A 22,179-nucleotide genomic window follows, 5' to 3' on the forward strand; every position below is an offset into this window, starting at 1 on the left:
ACAGAAAAAAAAAAAAAGCAAAAAAAAAAAAGCTTTTTTTCCACTTACAGGATCATTAGCTTTTAATGTTCCTCCAGATAAATATCCTCATGATAAAAGCAGTCAATATGCAGATACAGTGAATTGAAATACACAGAATGGTATGTTAGACACGTCACATTTTAAAATAAATTGCCAGATGCTCTGATTAAGCTGGAATCATGATAGAACAGAGCAGTTGTTTCAAGTACAGGTAGCTGTTTATTTTCTTAATTGTGTAACAGATGGCAGCTGCTGCATCTTGCAACTTTGGGAAGGCAGAGCTTCCCTCTTAAATTAAACAGTACCCCAGGTTCAGGAGGCGGATCTTATGCTGGGTGATTAAAAGGCTGAACTCTGTTGCAGATCACAAGGTGTGTGTTGTGTTTTGGAGGAGGATTTGCTTTTGATTGCTTTTGATTTGCTTTTCTCTTGAATAAACTCACAGTAAAAAGGATGTGGTGTATCTGCTGGAGATAAGTGTGTGTTATTGTTGGCTTCAGTTGCTTCCAAGCAGCAAACCTCCTGCTGCTGTTCTGTGCCACTTGCATGATGTGCGAGCTCTTTGTTCGGGGCTTCTTCTTGTTTTTAATCTGCTGTTGTGTTTCAGACTGTCCTGATGTGATGAGGGTTGTGTGCTTTGTGCTCTGTTGGCTGGCTGCTACAGTCACCTCCTTGCTACTGGGAGGCTTTGGGAGTGAGATTGGCACTTTGCTCATCACTATGCAGGTCTTGCCTCCATGCTAGGCCTCGTTTTGAACAGCAGCTTTAAAAGGTGCCGGTATATTTTGTTTTGCTTGGAAAGTGCTGAAGATTATTCTGGGAGTTGCTGAAAAACACCTGAAAGACAGTGCAGTCACTGGTTGCAGCCAGCATAGGTTCACAAGGGGAAAAGTCTTCTTTAACCAACTTAATCTCCTTTTGTGGCAAGGTTACCCATCTCACTGACTGGGGAAGCCAGTTGATGTAATCTCTTTGGATTTCAGCAAAGCTTTTGTGCTGTTTCTCGCAGTGTTCTTCTGGACGAAATGCCTGGCATACAGCTTGGCAAAACCATTGTGCGATGGGTGAGCAGCTGGCTGATGGGTTACATTAAATGGGGTTACACCATGCTGGTGGCTGCTCACTGCTGGGGTTCTGCAGGGCTCTGTTGTAGGGGCACTTCAGTGTTTTTATGAATGACTTGGATGTAGGACTAGAAGGGGTTTTGAGCAACTGTGTTGATGATACTAAATTGAGAAGAGTTGTTGATTCCCTTAAGGGGAGGGAAGCCCTGCAGAGAGATCTAGACCAATTAGAGGGCTGGGCAATCGGTCAACTGTATGAAGTTCAATGATAGCAAGTGCTGGATTCTGCAGAGTGCTACAGAGATGAGGAAGGGTCTATGCAGAGTGCCTGAGGCCCCCCGGGTTTGCTCAGTGCAGAGCAGAGGAGCTGAGGGGAGACCTGATGGTGGCTGCAGCTCCTCACAGGGAGCGGAGGGCAGCGCTGAGCTCTGCTGTGTGGAGGGAACAGCATGGAGCTGTGCTGCGGAGAGCTTAGGGAAAGGTTCTGCCCCAGAGGGCGATGGTCACAGCATGAGCTGGCAGGACTTGGAGCACTGGGACACTGCTCTCAGACTTTGGGTTTGGGTGGTGCAGTTTGGAGGTGGGGGTTGGACTTGGTGATCCCTGTGGGTCCCTTGCAATTCAGTGCAAGATATCTTGCAGGCATCCCTTGTAAGGTATTTAGTGGTCCTGTGTTAAACCAGGAGCATTTCAGACCAAGGGCTTTGTACCTTACTGGTAACCTAGGGAGTACAACAGCAGGAATACAGCATCAAGGAAAATTAAATTGATACAAGTCCCAAGATTTTTAGCCTTGTATCTCCTTGTTGTGCTCTGTATCCATGCGTGCTTGGAGGCAGCATGTTTGTTAAAGATGAGTCACGTCCATTTTGTGTGAGTATGAAACAAGTGTCTGCTTGAAATGACAGTGAGAAAACTTAACCACAGTTTCCTCCCTTCACATCCTGTCTTCTCTTCTCTTCAAAGCTGTATTTAGCAACCACTGCCAGTTAAGCAATGCTAACTTAAGGCTATATAGAATTATCAGCCTTAGAAACATTGGTGGAAAAATTGTGAATATCGTAATGAGCTGGGGTTTCTCCTAGTTTGTCCCAACCTTGGCCGAAGGCATGCCTGTGCCTTCCTGTTTAACAGGCCATCAGGACAGCAGTATCACCCCAGATGTCTGCCCCAGCCACCCAGTACAGACCAGTTGGTATCCCTAGGGCACACTGAAGAATATGGCTGAGCTTGCAGTGAAAACGTTCTTGCTACCGTGTGCTTCATATCCGAAGGAATTCCCAGTTTTCTCCTCATTGTAAGAGATCCAGCTGTCCTGAGGCAGGAGTCTGGGTTAAGTAGCGTAGGCGCTTGCAAAATGAGTTCTAATGGAAGTTGTTATTTCCGTGACTGAGACTTGCCTCTGCTATCCTTCAAAAATGCATTTGTAAAGCCCTAAAGATACAACCTTCAGCTTAGAATTTTAAAGAGTACTTGTAAGCAAGCTTTTCCCTTTCTCTTCTCCTGTTTTCCCTACAGTCAATTGCTTCAGCTGATATGGATTTGAATCAGCTGGAAGCTTTTCTCACTGCCCAAACAAAAAAGCAAGGCGGCATCACGTCGGATCAAGCTGCGGTCATTGCCAAATTTTGGAAAAACCACCGAGTGAGGATCCATGAGAGCCTGGTAAATCAAAGCCGCTGGGATAACGTCTTGAAAAACATGAACTGGAGAGTGGATCTGAAGTCACAGTCAAGACATGTTGATCAGATAAATACTCCAGTTGCAATAGTTGAAATGGAACTGGGGAAAAACGGTCAGGTAAGCTTTATTTTGTGAAGTATGTTAACCTAACTTAGTTATGTTTGGGATGAGATATTTTGCCTGTTGCTGAATTCTCTGCCTCCAAATCAATTCAGTAGATTTCTCACTATTGGGCCCTTAATGTTCTTGAACTTGTTTCATCTTTGGACACCTGTGTGGTGAATGCAGTGTTTGCTTATCATTGTACTTATGCTTAGAGCTCTCCTTACTTTCAGCTTGGAAAATATGAGAACACAAAAGTCAAATATAAAATTAATCATGTTAGCAATTATATTAAATTTGTATTTAAATTTATGATTAATAAAATTGTATTCCATGTGCTGCAAAGTCAAAGTCAGTTGGTAATGCTTTAAAAATAAACAACAAAACTAATCAAATACTAAAATTGGATAATGCCCGCCAAGTGGAAGCTGAAAAGAATTCACATGCCAAAAATGGTTGAGCATCTTCACTTTTTAGACAAGGGAGGGGGAAGACTCCCCTTTATTTTAGTTGCTGCCCATTTTCATCTAACAAGTAGATCTTTATTACTGGTTGTATTACATGATCTGGTCTTAACTGCCGGAAAAAGATATGTTGCTCCATCAGTGTTGAACTCTGCATTTCTTTTTCATCTTTGTAACCAACATCTGAAGGCATGGCTTCCCCTTTACAAATTTCTTTTCCTGGCAGATCCTGTAGGCAGATTCCTGTATTTTTCAGTTTGCTATATTTTTCCTTTGCAGGGCATTATCTTAAAACTCACTTCTTACCAGTAGCCAGTGCAAGCCATACTGTGGGCATTCTTGGGTTTTGATGCTCACAGTTAACACCGAGTTTCCTTTGGGCTGTGTAATATTTTGGTAGCTTACAGGATGTGGACTGTACCTGTGCAGACTCACTGGTTTTACTGGAACTGTCTGACCATACCAAGGCTAGAATGAAAGTACAAGTAAGGCAGTATGTATTGTTGAAGGTACTTCTTTAGTCTGCTTTTCTTCCCTTTATTTTTTTTGCCCTCCATTCCAATGGAAGAGGAAAAAAAGATTATAGTAAGTACATCAGAATTAATTAATGAGCAAACTCAGAATACCTGTGTTGTTTAAAAACAAACAAAAAACTCCACTCAACTCAGAACCATCACTGTATACCATAAGGGACTTATGTAGTTAGAGACTCCTATTCAGAAGCTGTTTTTCCCCAGTAATGTATTTTTACAGTAACATCAATCAGTAAGTACATTTGTAATTGTCTCACCCTGTGCAGAGAGATAAAGGGGATGTGAAGATGAATCAAGAATAGATACTTCCGAGCCAGTCATTTCTTGTAACAAAGAACACTGCAGCAAAACCAGAATGAACTAATTTAGCAGCGTGGTGTCATTTCAAATGTACCAAGGAGGGGATGTAATGGGTAACATCTTTGCTGAGGACAGTGCAGCAGTGAGCTGTCAGCAAGCCTGATGTCTGGTGCAAAAAGGGTAGTAAGAGACTGTATTTACAGAAATAATTGTGGGATAATTACTGTTATCACCACTTGAGTCAAAACTTATGTTTAAGAAGCTGCTGTCTCACATAGTCTTCAGCTTTGGATTAAATCAGTTCCCAGCTGAAAAGCTTTCAGAAGAATGCACCCTTGTATGATGGGCTGGGGCAGGGGAGTTGTAGGACCTTTGGGACCAAACAGTAGTAATCAGCTTGTGAGATTGCTTCATCCAGCTCTCAGCCTCTCCCCCACGTATCTGGGGACTCCTGGGAAGGTGGAAGCAGAGACTGCTATTGGAGGATGAGCAGGTTGTTCTTGCATGCTGGATCCGGCCCATCAACTTGAAACTCTTCATCAGCTTTTATAGCCTTTTTATGTATTTCTACTAGATCATTAGCACACTTATATCAGTTCTAAAAAGCCAGTTTTGTAGCACATCAAAAGTACATATGCTAATATCTTTCTGAAACAGAGAGAGTGGCATTTCTGAAAGGTAAAAACTGTCAGTCATAGATTTGATGTGGTGAATAGTGAAGATATGAATCCGTAGAAGAAAGCTGACTGTTTCAAGAGAATAGGCAGTTTTCCTTTGAATGTTTGAAAGCAGGGGAGTATACAACTGCACTGATGTGCAGCGAATTAACATGAATATTTTATGTTATAACAGAAGGAAAGAAATCCTCTGTAGGAGCTATGCCTTCCCAGCGTTTGAAGTCACTCTGATTCTTCTCAGTGTCTCTGTCTGGATTGGGCTTAGGTCCCACTTACATAACCACTTTCTTACACCTCTGAATTGTCATTGATCAATTCTTCTATGATGGGAAGGAAGAGTTTATATGCAAGGCTTAATATGGCTAGAAAAGGGGAATTTCAAGTATCTGGTTCATAAATAGGCCAAGTTTATGTGTGGTATCATAGAATGGCCTGGGCTGAAAAGGTTCGTAAAGATCATCTAGTTTCAACCCCCCCGCCATGTGCAGGGTCACCAGACCAGGCTGCCCAGAGCCACATCCAGGGATGGGGCATCCACAACCTCCTTGGGCAGCCTGTTCCAGTGCATCACCACCCTCTGAGTGAAGTATGTTCAGTATTATGTTTTCTAATGGAGCAAAGCTGTTTCTGGTTTTGAGAGTTCATTACAACTTGAATGAATTAATTTTTGCCATCCTTTAGAAGAATGAGCCCCTTTTAAAAACTCTTAGTGCTTTTAAAACACTTCTCCAGTAAATATTTTACAGTGACATTTAAAGTCTCCTTGATGCTGCTGGTGTATGCATTGTACATCCCGGTTAAAGGAGATGAACAAGCTAGCCATGATGATTGCTCTGCCTTAAAAGCCTTTCTTCTTTGACAATATGACTAAGAGAAGCCTTAAGTAGTTGCACTTTAGCTTTCATTTTGCATTAACAATAAGTGATATTCTATGCTCGTTGCTGCCAGTCCATTCCATTCTTTCTTTTTAACAGCCCGTCTGTTTTGTTTTCTTCTTTTTTTTTTCAGAATGGTTCCAGTCTTCTGTACCTTGTTTACTTTTAAAACCATCTATATCTCCCTGCCCACTTTGTGTCCTTTCAATCTTGTTCTCTGTTTTTGTGTGTGAAATTTCAGCAGGATGCATATGTGTGGGGAGGGCTGGAGAGGTGAACAAGGAGAGCCACTCTCTTCATGTCTTTCCCATCAGGAAGCTCTTTTTCCAGTTACAGATTTATATCTGACCTTGTCAATATTAACAGGAAAAAAAGAAACACACTGATGTACCACACTGTGGTAGTAAGAGATATTGAAACTTTTTTTACAAGCTTTGTCACGTTCTTTTTCTTGTCTCCCTCCTGCTAGCCTGACTTGCTGGCAGACTTTTTTTGTTGGCCGTGTGCAATTGGAAATGATTAGGAATATTTTACCCAGAAATTGTCACTCATGATGTCATGTGTCGCTTACCTGTGCAGCTCAGCAGGGCTGGCACTGACTGAGATGATGTGTATCAGTTGCTGGAACTGCTCTGCTGATGCTTTCCTGACAATCATGAGCTCTACAGAGTATTTTTTGTGCTTCCCTTCGCATGAAATCAGGGATTCGACTGCAGGATTCTTTCTATAAAGACTTAAGGAAACAGCATCAGGATTATGGCCTTTTTTGTCAGTACTTCATCAATAATTTCATCTCAAATACTGACTTGGGGATTTGCAAAACTTCTCTTTTCCCCAAAGCATTGTATATTTCTTCTTTTCTGGTTTTAAAATGCTTGTATCCACCTGACACAGGTATCATAAAACGTAGTTAATGTGAGTACTGATAGCGATTACTACCACAGAGCAAATACTAAATGCTGCAGCATACTATGAAATCAGAATAATTTCATTCAAAATTAATGGTAAAGAGCAGCCTCACATACCATATCGTTTTTCTGAAGACTGAAATCCTTGTATAAAACGAGCCTATAATCCTCATACAAAACAGACAAACGTTAATAACAGATTTTGATGAATAGAAGATCTAATGATAATTTTGTTACACTAAATTCTCACTAGTGAGATAAGTATTTTCTGATAAACAGACTTAACAGATAACTAACCCTTTACCAGTACAAGTGTTTGTGAGGTGCTGAAAAGAACTGTCAGCTTGTGGTTTACCTGAGGTTTGTCACATCACAATGCCTGCTTGTGGCTGGGTCCAGATCCTGATAACTCAGAGTAAATTAGAGAACTTGTAATGTCATGTGCTGTACGTGGAAAGTGAAATGCGATTAGAATTCTGAAGGTCAAGAGATTATACTCTGAAGCCTGGAATTCGATTGACTTTTAGTTTGTATGACTGAATCTTTACTACTTTTGCTGTTTTGAGGAAGAATGAAATTGTTTTGGTGTCATTTCTGACTTGTTAATTACGTATATTCTACAGAAGTTTCGATGAAAACTTCCATCAGCTGTCCAACAGGCATACATACGATGAGCTGAATTCGCACACATTTGCAAATATTAAAACTGAATATGCTTTCACAGTGTAACCAAAATCCTGCTGTTTAGCTTCACAGCATCATAGAATCTTTTGAGTTGGAGAGGACCTATAAAGGCAATCTAGTCCAGTTGCCTTGCAATGAACAGGGACACCTCAGAGCCCTGTCCAGCCTGACAGTGGATGTTTTCAAGGATGAGCATCCACCACCTCTCTGGGCAGCTTGCGCCGGTAGTATAAAAATCTTCTTATAGCCAATTTAATGTCCCCTCTTCTAGTTTGAATCCATTTCCCCTTGTCCTGTCACAATAGACTCTGCTGAAGTGTCTGTCCCCTTGCTTCTTATAGCCTCCCTTTAGATACTGAAAGGCTGTCCTCAGGTCTCCCCGGAGCCTTCTCTTCTCCAGGCTGCACAGCCCCAGCTCTCAGCCAGTCCTCGTAGAGGGGGAGGTGTTCCATCCCTAGAATCATTTTTGCAGCCCTCTTCTGGACATGTTCAAACAGGTCCACATCTTTTCTGTACTGAGAACTCCACATCTGGATGCATTACTCCAGGTGAGGTCTCACCTTGCAGAATAGAGGGGCAGGATCACCTTAGTTGCCCAGCTTGCCATGCTGCTTTGGATGCAGCCCAGGGTACAGTTGGCTTTCTGGACTGCAGGAGTAACATTGCTGATTCATGTCCACATGCCATCCACCAGTATCCCCAAGTTCTTTTTGGCAGGGCTGTGCTCTATCCTTATATCCCCTAGTTTGTACTGATACTGAGGATTGGTCTGACCCAATTGCAAGACCTTGCGCTTGGTTTTATTTAACCTCGCAGGGTTCATCGGGGCCCACTGCTGCAGCCTGTCTAGGTCTGTCTTAATGGTATCCTGTCCCTTGGGTGTGTTGACTGCACCATGTAGCTTGGTGTCACCACAGACTTGCTGACAGTGCACTCAACCCCACTGTCCATGTCATTTATAATGCAAGAGCACTGATACTGACCCCTGAGGAACGTCACTTGTCACTAATTTCCATCTGGACATTGGGCCATTGATCACCACTCTCTGGGTACAATGTTGCAATCAGTTCCTTTTTCACTGAACAGTCTACCCATCAAATCCGTATTTTTCTATTTGGAGAGAGAATGTTATGCGGGACCATGTCAAAGGCCTTACTGAAGTGCAGATAGATGACATCAGTGGCTCTTCCCTTGTCCATTGATGCAGTTACACCATCATAAAGTGACAAGATTGGTCAGGCAGGACTTTGTCCTGATGAAGCCATGCTGGTTATCCCATGTCACCTTCCTGTCTTCCCTGTGCCTTAGCGTAGCTTTCCGGAAGATCTGATTCATGGTGTTCTCTGGCACAGAGGTGAGTCTGACAGGTCAGTAGTTCTCTGTGTCGTTCTTTCTACCCTTCTTTAAAATGGGTGTGACGTTGCCTTTTTTCCAGTCATAAAGGATTTCATCTGACTGCCATAACTTTTTAAATATAACTGACAGTAGCTTGGTGACTACATCAGCCAATTCCATCAGGACTCTGGGATGCATCTCATTGGGACCCATAGACTTACACATGTTCAAGTTCTGCAGGTGTTCATGATCCTCATCTTCACTTAGGGTGGGAAGGGCAATTCTCTCCCAGCTGTTGCCTCCCAAACTGATAAATCTTCTATAAATCTCATTACCGTGCCAGGATTATAGATTGAATACTACTGAAGATCTGTTGGCTTACTTTTGTAAGCACAAGTCTGTGAAAGACAATGGTCTGCACAGGCTGTGGTCATTTGTAGCAATGGCTTTCACCACTGAAAGATGAAGTTGAGAAGATGTCGTGGGTAAGCTCGTGCTATAGGGAGGAGGCACTGTGTCTGCCTTGGCTCTTGTCCCTGGATTTGAGGTGTAAGTGCTTCAGGTCAGGCTGCTTCATAACTATTGGTGAAAATAACTTCAGACAGTGGACTTGCAGTCCTTGCAGTAGAACACATTCTGGTAAGACAGCCCTCCTTTTGTAGGACAGCAGTGTGGGTGAGGAGACGCTTCTTGAGGTAAAAAACAGCTCTAGACTCCATCACTGCAGAATAAGGGCGGTGTGGCCTGCAAAAGGGAAGGAAGAGCAACCACCAAACCATTTCTTCTTTCCAGCCTCTTTCTGTTTTAATCTTTGTAGATATGAACGTTATTGGAACCTTTGTGCCTGCCAGAAGTGGGAAGTGCGGAGTCTGAATCGACAGACTTAACTGCAACAGGCTTTTTTATGTGATTAAAAATACAAAACCCAGTAAATGAAAAAATCACCTTTTGCCACCAGGACAAATGTAATCACTTGAGCTTTTGTTCACCTTGGAAATTCATGAGCTGGAGGGAACAGTTACATAACACAGTACAGAGAAAAGCAAATAAAAACCATAAAGGGCAATGGGTCACTCGGCACAGGAGAAAACTGGAGCACAGTTGGCTTACTTAACTTGATTATTTCCTTAATCCTCTGCATGGTACTCTCTGCAGTCCACTGCTTCATCAATTCAATTTCTGTCACCTCCTCTTAAAAGCAAGTGAAATTTGATGAAAGAGAACAGAACTTTATTTGTGGATGTTGGGATTTTTCAGTGTAATATGTTACAGAGATAAGAGCATTAAACTGAGATATTAGTTAAATAACTGCCCAAATGCTTTTTTAGTAAGCCAGGAATCAATCATATGGGCTAAGTGTGGCCCAGGCTTGGTATTAGCAAGAGAAATTGTGGTATTTCTAATATACCTATTTCATATTTCAACTACGGCTACATACAGATCCATCCTTCCAGTTCAGTCCTGGAGTCTTGAAATTCTTTGCCTTCTTAAAACTGTATTAAGGTCACCTGTGAAGTTGGATAAAGTCCCTGCAGTCAGACGTGCCATCAGGGTCTCTGCTATGACTGACCCCAGCATTCTGTCTACAGTCTCTGGGGTGGAACTGGATGTTTCGCTGCTCTTGGTTTAATCCAGTCACTGCATGAATTTTTGTTCCCTTTCTGTTTACTAGCCTCATTAGAAGTTTGAACCATAGAGTGTTTCAGTTGATTTTGTACAGCATGCTCTGCTTCAGTCTGACTGCTTCAACTTCTAGGTCAGGTGATGTGGAGTTCAGTTTTCAGCAGGCTGAGAGGGCTGTACAGAGACTGACGGCAGATGCACAAATCAAAGCATGAAGTGCTGCGTGAAGGTTGGCACCGTGTGGCTGTGTGACCAATGAAGCCACTCAGAGCTTCTCCCTGGCCTGGGGCACTGCTGCAAGGTGGAGTGCAATTCTGCAGGTCCCATGTTTAGCAGCCAGCTAGAGATTCAGCTTTGTTTCACCTGAGCAAGGCTTTAGTGGAGGCCAAACTTCAAATAAAACTTAGAAGAATGGGTTTGTAATGTATGTAGTAGAAGCTCCTTGATGATTAGTAGAAGTTGAGGAGCTTTACTATGCAAAGATGGTGCCCATCAGCTGCTGTGTTGCCACCTGTTGTGCACCCAGGGAACATTTGTTGGTCTAAGGCCTCCCAAGGGGCAGTATGGGGGTAGTCGTTAGGTTTGGCACTATGCACCTTCTGTGAAACAAGCAGCACACGATTTTGGTGTGAATGTGTTCTGTTTTGTGAAGGGAATCGTGATTGAAAGACCAAAATTTGTAATCTCCACTAGTCTGTTTTTAATAAAAGTCAAAAGTTTTTCCTAATCCTCAAAAGAAAAAGGCAGGAAGGAGTTAGAGTTTCTTTGCAGGATAGCCTTTATACAGCAGAGCAACTGGCTTCTTTGTTTTAGCCTTGGCTTTGGCATTGCTGGCCATCTGCACTCTTCAGAGCGGTTGGATGTCAGCAGCAGCAAGTAATTTGTTCTTAGAAAACTCAGCAAAAAAGGGAGTTGTAATGAATGTAAGTGCTCACTGCACTGGCTGACAAAGTGTCTTGTTTTTACAGGCCTTGCCTGGCCAAGCACATTTAGAATTGTTTGCCAGTTGGCCAGCCCTCCCACTCTTGACAGTGTGCCACATTGCCACTGTAAAGCTCTTTGGAGATCCCTCCAGGTTTGTGATCTCTCCTGAGATCCCAGAATATTTGCATACAGGACTGTAAATAACAAAGGATTCTTATGAGTTTATTTTAATCAGGAAGAGCTGCTGCAGAAGAAAATACCAGAAGATAGAAAATTGGAAAGCTGGTAATTGATGCGGAAATACTTGTAATTCACACCCTTCTTTGCTGCTTAACCCTTTGAATTCTTTTTTATTCTGTTTTACATGTGTGCATATGTATATATATGTCCTCTTTAAAAAGCTTGGGCTGTGTGAGAATTGGTCCAAAACCAAAATGTGCAATAGCAAAGCGAAATTGCTGCCAACTGTTTGATTTAACTTGCTGAACTTCTCTGCATCTTTTAGTTTTTGAAGGAAGAGTGAAGCTGTGTCATTCCTTTTGAGCAGCTTGTATGGTATTTGCCAGCAGCTTATCTTTTTTCACCTTTTTTCACAAATTGAGTTCCCATGTGGTGAGAGACTTCTGTTAATAAATTGGGCAGCATAAGGCATGGGCAGCAGGAGTACGTGGTTTGTAGGCAGTTCCCAGGGTAATCTTTTTATCAAGGAGGTGTTTATCTTCTAATTTGTAGCAAGCTGTGGCTTTCTCTCCTTCTAGAGTCATCTGTCTTGTCCCAATTAAAACTAGAGAAAAAATCATATTCTTTTCCCCCCAGTTAGCTTTCTCATTACCACGCTGCTAGCTGAAGGATTTGAGTTGCAGCCGCTGGACTTGATAAATCAAGGGCAAGGACAGACTTATATACCAACAAGTACCCAAGCATTGAGGCTAAGGTGTTAAGAGCGCCCTGTACAGCAGTGCAATTAGTGAACATATGAAATTCTTGGTAAATAAGTGCAGAATATGTATAAAAGCAAACTCTCATTCCTTCTGCAGGTGTTGTTACTGCTATCAGTTGCTCATCCTGGCAGTACCCATGCAATTCTAATTGCTGGCCAAAAAAAAAAATTTAAAAATTAAAAAAAAGAGAGAAGCTTATGCCCCACTCCAAGGGAGTGAACTGAAACTGTAGGAAGCAAGGCTCTTCTTGCAGACACTGACTTCTGTGCTGTATAGGTTAGGTTTTCAGCAGATGACAGGTGGGTGTTTGCACTGAAAAAGCTCCAACATTTCATCTGTGTTTGCAGGTGGACTTACCTCATTTGTGTGCGTGTCTTAAATGGATTCATCTTACAGGTGCTTCTTAGTACACAGTCTGCTTCACTTTGCTAACATTGATCAAGAGGAAGCCAGTAAATAGAACTGCAGTGAAAATCATATATAAATCTCAGCTGGAAGTTGCAGGTCAGATGTGTTGTGGTTTTTTTTCCTTGCAGCATTATGGACTTAGTTCTCCTGACATTTGTGACTTGTTCTCACTACAGTGCTATCCACTAGTTATGCATTTGCAGAGCTGAAAGTGAGTCAATCTCTAATGAGATACTCACCCTATCTTTTTAATTTTTTCCCAAGTTATTTTTAGTCTGGGTCAATTTGCTGAGATGAAAATTACAGCAAAATTGAGCTGAAGAAATTGAGAACTTGGCTATGCCACTGAAAAACGCTCTTATGGTCACATACGTTCAAAGGATCACCCATTTAAAATACTTGCTAGCACTCTCTTGAATGTGAGAAATAAAGCAACTTCTATGAGCACTTAGGATAGCCTCTTGGTAGTGACAGCCTTTCTTAAGGTGTGCAGATATCTAACAGAAGATGAATATGTGAATGTGAGCTCAGTATCGTAGACTGAATCTGGAGAAGTGTGGGACAGGTATCTGGTTTGGAAATCATTTCAAATGGCAATCTCATAACATTGCAGTAAGAATGGAATCTTGGTATTTCAGGCAGCAGTGTTGGTTTATTTTGTTTCTCGATTTCTTTGTTATATTCACAGAAGTCATTAATACTAAATAGGACTGAAATGTTTGTCCTATTCTCCAGTTGTTTTCTGTACTGTTTGGTGGGAGATAAGGTGAGCTGAGCCTACTGGTTTGACTGAGTTGCATGAACTGATACTGAAAGTACAGAAGCAGCAAGGAGGAGAGCTGAGCAGCCCTGTGGGTCTTGACTTAGTCAAGCTTTAACAAATACTTTCTTTATATTTGCTGTTACAAGTCGGTCACTGTTGAAGATTTCATCAACAAAATAGAGTTTGTTGTTTGCTTGTGTGCCTCTTCTCCTTTTTGCTTGTTTTGAAAATACCTTTGGAGCAATGTGTTGAAGTGCAACTTTGCCTGTTTTCTCTGAAAGAAAAAAGGAGATCCTTGGAGTGGTTTTGGTTAAAACACTGTCCTGCTTACTGCTTTAGATGTTCAGAGAATGACTACTTTGAGCATCATTCCAAAGCCAACTCCTCTTCAATTAGAAGGAGATTCTGATTTTAACTTACGAAAGACACAAACCAAGTTGTTGATTAAGAAAGCTCTCTAAGCTATGATTTTGCATAGACACTGACACAACTTCTTTTTTTGTCCTTCTTTCAAATTGTTGGTTGTAAAACTCTACAGTGATAATCAAACATGCAAATCTGTGATGTCTTTTTAGTTCGACTCACTGATGTATATTCATTAATATGTTAATAAGACAAGAAAAGCATAATTTAAATTACATTTGCATAATTTGGTTAATAAATGCTTGAAATACAGTCCCTACAAATGATGCAACTTTTTCAGGATTTCAGTCACCTTGTTTAAATGACAGAAATGCACCTCACCCTGTCCAATCAGAGAGCCTATGAATTGAAGTCTAATCCTTCCTGTGTCCCTGGCCACATTTCCAGTGATTTAATTGCAATAAATGGCACCAGGGGGAAGTTAGTGAAGTTTATCACATTGTAATTGGGTGCCTAACAATGTTAGGTGGATCTTGGTAGGCAGATATGGGATGGAAAAAACAAATTTTCCTTGTGCTTAGGTATGGCAATGTAAATCAGTGATGTTCCCTCCCAGTATCTTGCACTGGCCTATTCAACTGAGATATTGACAAATTGCTACTGAAATTACAGTAAATTCTCTGACAGCTTCTGAACCTTCATTGAATGTGCCAGACTGCTGGAATAAGTATTTCTTTAAGCCTGTGAAGTGATATTTGAATGCTTACAGGCAGTAAACTTTAAGTCAATTGATTTCATTTCTATTGGATCGCTCTCAGAAATGGAGCTGTTCTTTAAGTGCTATTAAGGAAAAAGAAAAAGCTGAATTTAATTGTTAAGTATGCCACAGGACTTGAGAAAATTAGTTTGATAATAGCTTTTTTTTTTAAGTGTTCAGCCTGGAAGGCAGCATATTAAAAAAAGTCAACATTGGGGAGGGTCTCTAATGGTTGAGTTACACCAGCCTGGCTTCCTGGCTTACCTGGTCTGAAGTAATGAAGTGTGACAGCATGAGAGCAGCGCATCGTGCTCAAACCAATAGCCTCTTTCAGGAAATTACATTTCTGCTCTAGGCAGTCATTCTGAATTATCTGCAGCTAATTTTAAGCTGCCAGCTTTTATGGAAATGGAGCGCTTACATTTCCACTAAATATCACCATGATGCTTACAGGCTGCTGTAAAGTACGACTGCCTGGGAAAAAGCTGAAGCTCGGTCCAACCTAATTAGGCTGGAACCTGTTTCTGCCTTCAAATATCTTTGTTATCCAATGAGAACAAACATGATGCTTGACAGAATTGGCTTTTGTGTTACCCGCTGCTGTGAGGACTTGAAGCAGAGCTGTTGTCTTACTGGTGGTGCAGGCACTGGTGCAACAGTGTCTTCTGGTGCTTTCCTTACTACTTCTTTCCACAATAGCAGAAGATGCTGATTGAATCCAGCAGACTTCCATGTGTACTGATATGTACAGCTGAATCCTGGGTCACTTCGGCGTTTTCTAGCTGCTTTCTGTCATAGCACTTTGCTCTGCAAACACCTTAAGTTAAACTTGGTGGATGCCAGAGAAGAGCAGATAGCAGGCAGACAGTGCCTTCAGCTGAGGGTGAGTGTTTGGGCTGCAGTGGACAAACATCTGTTTCAAAGACTGAGCTTCTGTCTCTGGGGGTTAAAGGGAAAGCTTTAGACACTGCTTTTCTTAGTCACCGCATACTGGAAGAGCACTTCTGCAGCTGAAGGTGAGCTAATCTCTCTGCAGTGGCAGCTTGCTGTGCAAGAGGCTGCAACTCAAATCACGTGGAGAGCAGGAGAATGGTGCTGTGCTCCAGGACTGTGATACAACCTCATCTTTTCAGACCCTTCTTGTGTACTTCCTGCAGCTCCCACTAGCAGTCCCAGCAGATGATGCTGACCCATATCCTTGCAGAGCCCTTGGGATGGAGGGCTGAGTGTTGCAAGCACTTCTACCTGCAAATCCCAAGGGGATGCACTGTCCAGCAGCTCTTCCTCCCCTACCCACTGCAAGATAGGGCTTTCTCATTCAGGTGAGGAGCTAGCTGTCAGTAGTGCTTTTCCCTTGTCATCTCTCTGCTTTTCTCATCTGGCTACCCAGTTTGAATGCAGTTCCTCTGCATGCTCCCACAAAGCCCTTTGCTTGGCTGTGGTTGTGTTTGTTTTCATTCCCACACTGTCACCGTTTCATTCGCTGCCCAGAATAATAAGGGGCTTGTTGAAAGGGTGCTGTTAAGTAGCTTGTTGTCTTCATTTGTTCCTTCTTATTATTGAACTTTTTTTTTTTCAGTGTACTTTGAATACAAAATTATGAATTTCTTCGTGTTTTATTTTAGTAATGTTTATGACTGGGGAGGCTCCTAGGCCAGCCATCTAACTATCATAAAAATCCCATAAATACAAATCAGTTATGATAGTATTGCAGTTCCTATTTCAGAGGTGCAGTCTGAGGACAGAAGATGCAACTACAAAGATTTCCACTGATGTTGGCACTCAGTGGAAAACACTCAGACTGAGCCTCAACCGTGGTAGTACATTTCTGATGGCAAACCTGTAGCTGAGACACTGTGATTGGTGTGATGCTGCTCAGCAGGCTTTCCTGTTAAGACACAGCCCAGTTCTCCTGGTATTGCTGTCTTACCCATAAAATCTTGCTTTTTCTCTTCCTGCAGCTTCCCATCTGCCTTGCCCCATGCTTTCCAGCTTCTGCAGTCAATGACCTCGGCAGAGCACAGCCTCAGTACGCAGCCCTGTTTCAGTTCTGGCATGCCAAACACCATGGATTAGTGGGATCTGGTTGTCACAGACTATTGCAGTGCATGTGCCAAAGGGCACAATGTTGTTTAAGGTTGCCTGGCAACTCTAATTCCAGTGTTTTCTGTGTTTTGAGTTGAAAAGAATTTAAGATGCTGTGCTGAAAATCCTGGCTCTGACTGCCACTATGTATGCAAGAACCGGTGAGCAAATAAGTTTACCTAATGGTTACATGCAAATAAAGGCAGAACACTTAAGATATTCATGAGCCACCAGAGAAAATATTCCTGGGATTCTTTCAGCCAAAGAAAATCTGAGTTGGAGGTAGAGCAGAGCAAAACATCAATGCCTCCCTGTCCGGAACCTGGGAAAGGGCTTTTAGTGCCTCTCTCTTCTTTCCCTGTTGTTGCAACGCAAGTGAAATGGCGCTTTTATCTCAAGTGGTTTCCCTAGATACTAGATACTTGTGCTCCCTGTGAGTGCACGTAATATACAGCCTCTTCCTCCTAACATCTTTTTTTCCAGATTTGGAAGTGCTAAGCAATAATGCTTCATACACAGTGAAATGTAACCTTGGTTATACTGGATGCAGTCTGGACAGTGAAGTGAATCTATGGTTTAAATAAGTAGGTAACCATGGAGAAAAGCAATTACTGGTATAGTAAGATACCTGCAATACAATGGTGCATTTTGAAAACTGAGGCTGCCCAGCTGCACCAGAAGTCCACCCTGGACAGGTGCTGCCACTCTTTTCTTGGCTAAAATGAGAAAATGATTCTGCCACATTAGAAAACCAAGCTGGGAGCACACTATAAAGCAATTAGCCTGTAGGAATTACTTGGCACCGAATGCTCCAATGTATTCTATTAATAAGCTTTATCGGGTAGGTTTGTGCATTTGAGCTGTATAGTTCTGTACATAATGATGCTAAAAGTGAGAATCAGCTTTGTCCTTGGGATTGGTACGAACAAAACCCAGACTTGTTACCCTGGAGGTTTCACTAGCAGCAGTGCTGGGGCTGGGCAGAGTGCAGCACTGCATGTTTGCATTGTAAGCACTGCATTTGCCATGAAGGATGCAAAACACTCAACTAAAATGAGACATCAGACTATACAAATGATTTTGCATACTAGGGATCCATGTGGCTGTAAAGCCTGTGAGGAGACAGTTCTTTCTTTCTGATGTTTTTCCCCTTTGGACTAGTGGATCATGTGGCAATCTCAGCTTAAGCAGGGTGCCATCAAAGGGCTGGATAGATTAACCAGACTGAGAGAACTACTGGTGTGTGCCTTGGATGTGCCTTTGTGTGTTTCATTTAACATTAGCTAACTGGAGGGTCATAATCTTTTTTTAGTCTTATTTTACTTCCCTCTGGACTTCATCTGTCATCTGTTAGCAGTCTGTACAAAGGTCTTCCTCTTTTGCCCTCTGCTCTCTAACAAAGAGGACTTATTTGAAGATAAGTTCTGAGGATTGAAGATCAACATGTATGAACAAATGGGTCCATTTATTTAGAGAAGACTAGCTCTGTATGTTGCATGCTGAAATAGATTTATTTTTTTCCCCTTTCCCCAGTGGTAAACATAATTCACAGTACAAGCATTGTTAATGCCAAGCGCCTGCCCAGCATCCTGTTGACACTTGATGGTATTTTTGAGAGAGATGAAGGTTGGGTCAGCAGAGCGGATGGAACATCACTTCTTGTGCTGAAACCAAGTATGTTCAAATCTGTTTTGCTTAATATTGTGAAGACACATTTTGTCTCTAGTTTCGTTCTCCCCTGTTCAAATGCATCTTTATTTCTCAGGCTTGCTGTATAGACTTAGCAGGTGCTAATTAGAGACAGGCCAGGTGGAAAGCAGTAAGTCAGCTGCTGAGGAAGATATTTGGTCTTTTTGGATCAAAGCAGAGTGCTCTGTGTGTGCAGTTTATCCTTCTGGATAAGCAAGACTTGTCACGTGTTTCCAGGGAGGACGTGTGTTTGAATATTGAAGTGATAGTGTAAAAACCCCAACAGAAAATGTGTGTTTTCTACAATTATGGCTATCTGACATCATTAAAATGTCGTACACGGGGCGATGCGCTGCGTAGTTAGATATGTGTGCTCATGGGAGGAAAATGTTATACTTTGCAAAGCTGATAAAGTCTGTGTACACTTTGTTTCATATGCAGGCACTTATTTGCATGAGGATTTGACAGTAGCAGGGCGTCCTGGCTTTTCCTGCTCTTCATTTTGCCTCATCTACTTTCTCACCTCTGAATCTTTCACACCCTTGCACTGCACTGGCTACTCCTGTAACTCAGCTGCTCACAAACAGACACGCCTGCTGGCATTCAGACTTCCATCATTTTTTGAAAGCCTGCATTTAAGCAGTCAGTAGCTGGTCCCTTTTGGAGGCTGTGCCCCTGCCAGCTTGGTGCACAGGCAGCAACTTGCTGCATGTAGGTGTGCTAGGAGCCAGTCAGCAGCTGCTGGCACCCAGGGAGATTTCCAGGGTGGAGAAGGCTCCAGAGATAGCCAGGGAGCTTCCTGCAGGACTAGAAATCAAGTAATTTCAATGGAAATCCAAGCCATTCGAAAGAAAGGCAGAGATTTATTTTACTCATGTGATTAGCTGCGTTCCTGTTGATTTATTTTTGTTTCATATCAAAAATGTCACCTGTGCAATTACTAGCTTCCATGTGGTGCGTGGGTCCCACCATAGGACCAGGATAGGGGTGGCTATTTCTATGCTGAGCATGGAGAAGGCAGTGTGGCTCTTAACCATTTGCTGGCTCATTATGGAAAGTGCATCTTGCACAGGTAATTACTGTGGCAGCTCCTACCTGACACTCCTCTTTTTGTTTGTCTCCTTCCTCATAGGTGTGCAGGGAAATGGAAATCCTTTACTTCTTTTTAGATGTGGGAGAGATCAGTCCCATGTGCCTTGATTGTGAGCAGCCAGCCTCAATATGCAGATACAGTTGTGGGGTGTATTTGTGAATCATAGAATGGCTTGGGTTGGAAGGGACTTTAACTGTCATCTAGTTCCAACCCAGTCTGCCAAAGGTTCTATTTCTCTTCTAGCATATTTCATATTTTTTCTTGTTGCAGGTTGCTTGAACCTAGGAAATGTTGTATTTAAAAGGTGGGAAGTACAAATTGCTCATGACTTCCATCACCCTAGAACTGTTTTGTCCCCGTGGACTTTGAAGCCAGCAGTCTTCATGAGGTTTTCGGGGTGCTAAAGGAAATAGCGATATTTCTTCGCCAGTTTGCAGGATCTCTTCTCTTGCAGGAAGGAATGTTTTTCTTTGGGCACTTGTTTTCTTCCAGGCAAAGAATCAGAATCCAAAAGCAAGCCTCAGAGCTTGTCTTGTCTGAAACTCCTACAGATTCCTGGGTTGCTGTCACTGCGGCAACACTGCAGTCAGGCACCATGGTGATCTTAAACACTGCCACATCACCTGCATGTGCTTGTCAAATACTTTCTGCTACATTGCTTTGATGATTAAACAACAAACATGTATAATTCCAACTGCAATGTCACACTACTTACCTTATAAGAAATCCATCTTTAATGGTTTGCTTACTGCTTGTCAACATCTTTTTGTCATATTTTTACTGCTTTAGCTTAAAGGAGAACAACTTGTGACACATGTAGGAATCTGCCTGTGTAAAAGCATTCTCACTGAGATACCAGTGGGCCCTTCTTTTAGGAATTTGTTTCAACAGCACACTGGTAAGGAACTCTTTCCTACTTCTACTTTGAAAGTAAAAATAGTAAATGGCACAGTATTGTCCCAACTTCAGTATTTTCTTAGTTGTTCAGGAAGCAATTTCTGATGGTCTTGTTCTGAAAACCAAAACAGTATTTCCTAAAAAAACAGCAAAATCTGTTGTGTTTGGACCTTAAGGCCATGACAATAGCAGCAAAACTGCTTCAGAATTGGGTTTAAACTTTGCTGTGGGCAGCAGGGGCTTCCTAATAGCAGCACCACAGCTGAATGAGGGTTCAGTCCTCTTTCTCCTCTCTGCATCTTTCCCAGAAAGCCATTGCTTCATAAGGAGAATTTTCTGCCAGATACTGGGCAAAAAAGTCCTCAGTGATTCCTGGAGGCTCTGGAGCCGGAGCTGGGGGAGGCTTGCTTGTGTTTGTGGAGAATTTTTTGGAAAGGGGAAAAGGCCTCTGTCTGGCTGCCTTGTGTGGCTCAGGGAGCTCTGCTGGAAGTTTGCTGTTTGCTGGCTGTGATGGCCCTGGGTCAGCAACCACATGGGGTGGGTGGCCCTCATGGAACCAGCAGTCCTGTCATGACTTCCTCCTGATCTGAAACACACGTTGATTTCAGCAATCACAATAAGCTAAAAATTTATTTGGAGGCTGTTAAGTTTGGTAAACTCAACTAACAACTTAATGAGAACATTAACTGTATGAGCATACTGTAATACCGTAATTATTTTGCTTCTGTATCATGGGTCATATAAGGGCCGAGAGGCAAGAAGCACTATAAACTGATGACAGACTACGAAGTCTGGTTGGGGAGAAAGGGGAGAAACCACCAAATAAAATTCAGTTGAGTGGGATAGCCTTCTCCTGGGATGATGCAAAGGACATAAGCATCGAAATGCAGAAAATCAGATTCTTCTGTGCTTACATAGCTTGTCATGTTGGCCTGGCGAGGACTGGTTTTCAGTATGTGAAGAAAAAAGGGTCTTTTGATTTGGAGCGAAGTTGCTTGTTTCTAATCTCAGGATTTAAGATTTAAATTTTTTTTTTAATTTTTTTTCCCTGCTCCTTCAAAAAGAAAGCCACAGGCATGTCACCATGGGTTTGAGGAAGGTAATTCTAGTGAATTTCAACAGAAAAGACTCTCTTTCATCATGGCTTTATAAGGAGCTTGAAAGAGGGAAGCTAAGTCATATTGGCAATAATTAGACTTCCAACTTAAGAGTGATCTAAAAAAAAAAAATCAGCTGCTGCAGATACATGGAACTGATTGAACATAGCAAGACATGAAAGACATGGAGTGCTGTGCCTTTAGTGTTCCTCAGTGGCAGTGTGTGGGGTCACGAGCTTATTCCAGGGCTGATGTCACACCAGGGCCATGGGAGGAAGGCCTCTGCATTGCATTCAGTGACACAATGGTGCTAAACGCAACACGAGGAACGGAGCATGCCAGATATCCAGTGGTGGAATGGGTGCCAGCTTCATGGCAGGATAGTCTCACATTGAGTGATACGGAGGTGTTTGCAGCCATTCCCATCCACCCCTCCTGCGCCAGAACATGCAGCACTTGCCTGGGCCAGGTTTCAGTTAAAGCTCTGTCTGTAAGCCTGTCTTCGCTCTGCCTCGCAGTGCTCCAGCTGATAAATGTCAAGTCCATGGTGCTGCTGGCTTGTGTTTCACGAAGGGCGTAGCTGCATTCTGGCAATATCAGTTGAGCAAAGAGCTGTTTCTGTAATAGAAATTTTGAAAACGTTGCACTGATGTGTTTGCTTTCAAGAGGACTTTCATTCTCACTTCTCTGTGTGATGTTTGATCTTCCCCAGGCTGGTCTCACCACACCGCATGTCTCTTTCCTGCTGCCAAAGGCTTGCACTATTGTCTGAAAATGTGACTCAGTGAATCAAATGGAGATGCTTGGATTTTTATTTGTTTCCCTCAGCTGAAGGATGGGATTTGTTCATTTTTCTCCACGTTTTGAGCTTGGTGCATGGCACAGAGAGCACT

At 42.4% G+C, this 22,179-nt stretch overlaps 1 protein-coding gene across 3 annotated transcripts in view; it reads left to right on the top strand.

The window, feature by feature from the left end:
- The window catches only part of COMMD1 (copper metabolism domain containing 1), a 70,357-nt gene that overhangs the window by 16,308 nt on the left and 31,870 nt on the right, over window positions 1-22,179 (top strand). For all 3 annotated transcript variants that reach the window (XM_042893713.1, XM_042893721.1, XM_042893730.1), the window contains exon 2: window positions 2,604-2,885. In XM_042893713.1, the coding sequence (XP_042749647.1) occupies window positions 2,604-2,885 (282 nt within the window). The remainder of the gene's footprint in view (window positions 1-2,603; window positions 2,886-22,179) is intronic.

Source organism: Lagopus leucura, unplaced genomic scaffold (assembly GCF_019238085.1).
Source record: "Lagopus leucura isolate 7727_CA_CO unplaced genomic scaffold, USGS_WTPT01 Super-Scaffold_73, whole genome shotgun sequence".
NCBI lineage: Eukaryota > Metazoa > Chordata > Aves > Galliformes > Phasianidae > Lagopus > Lagopus leucura.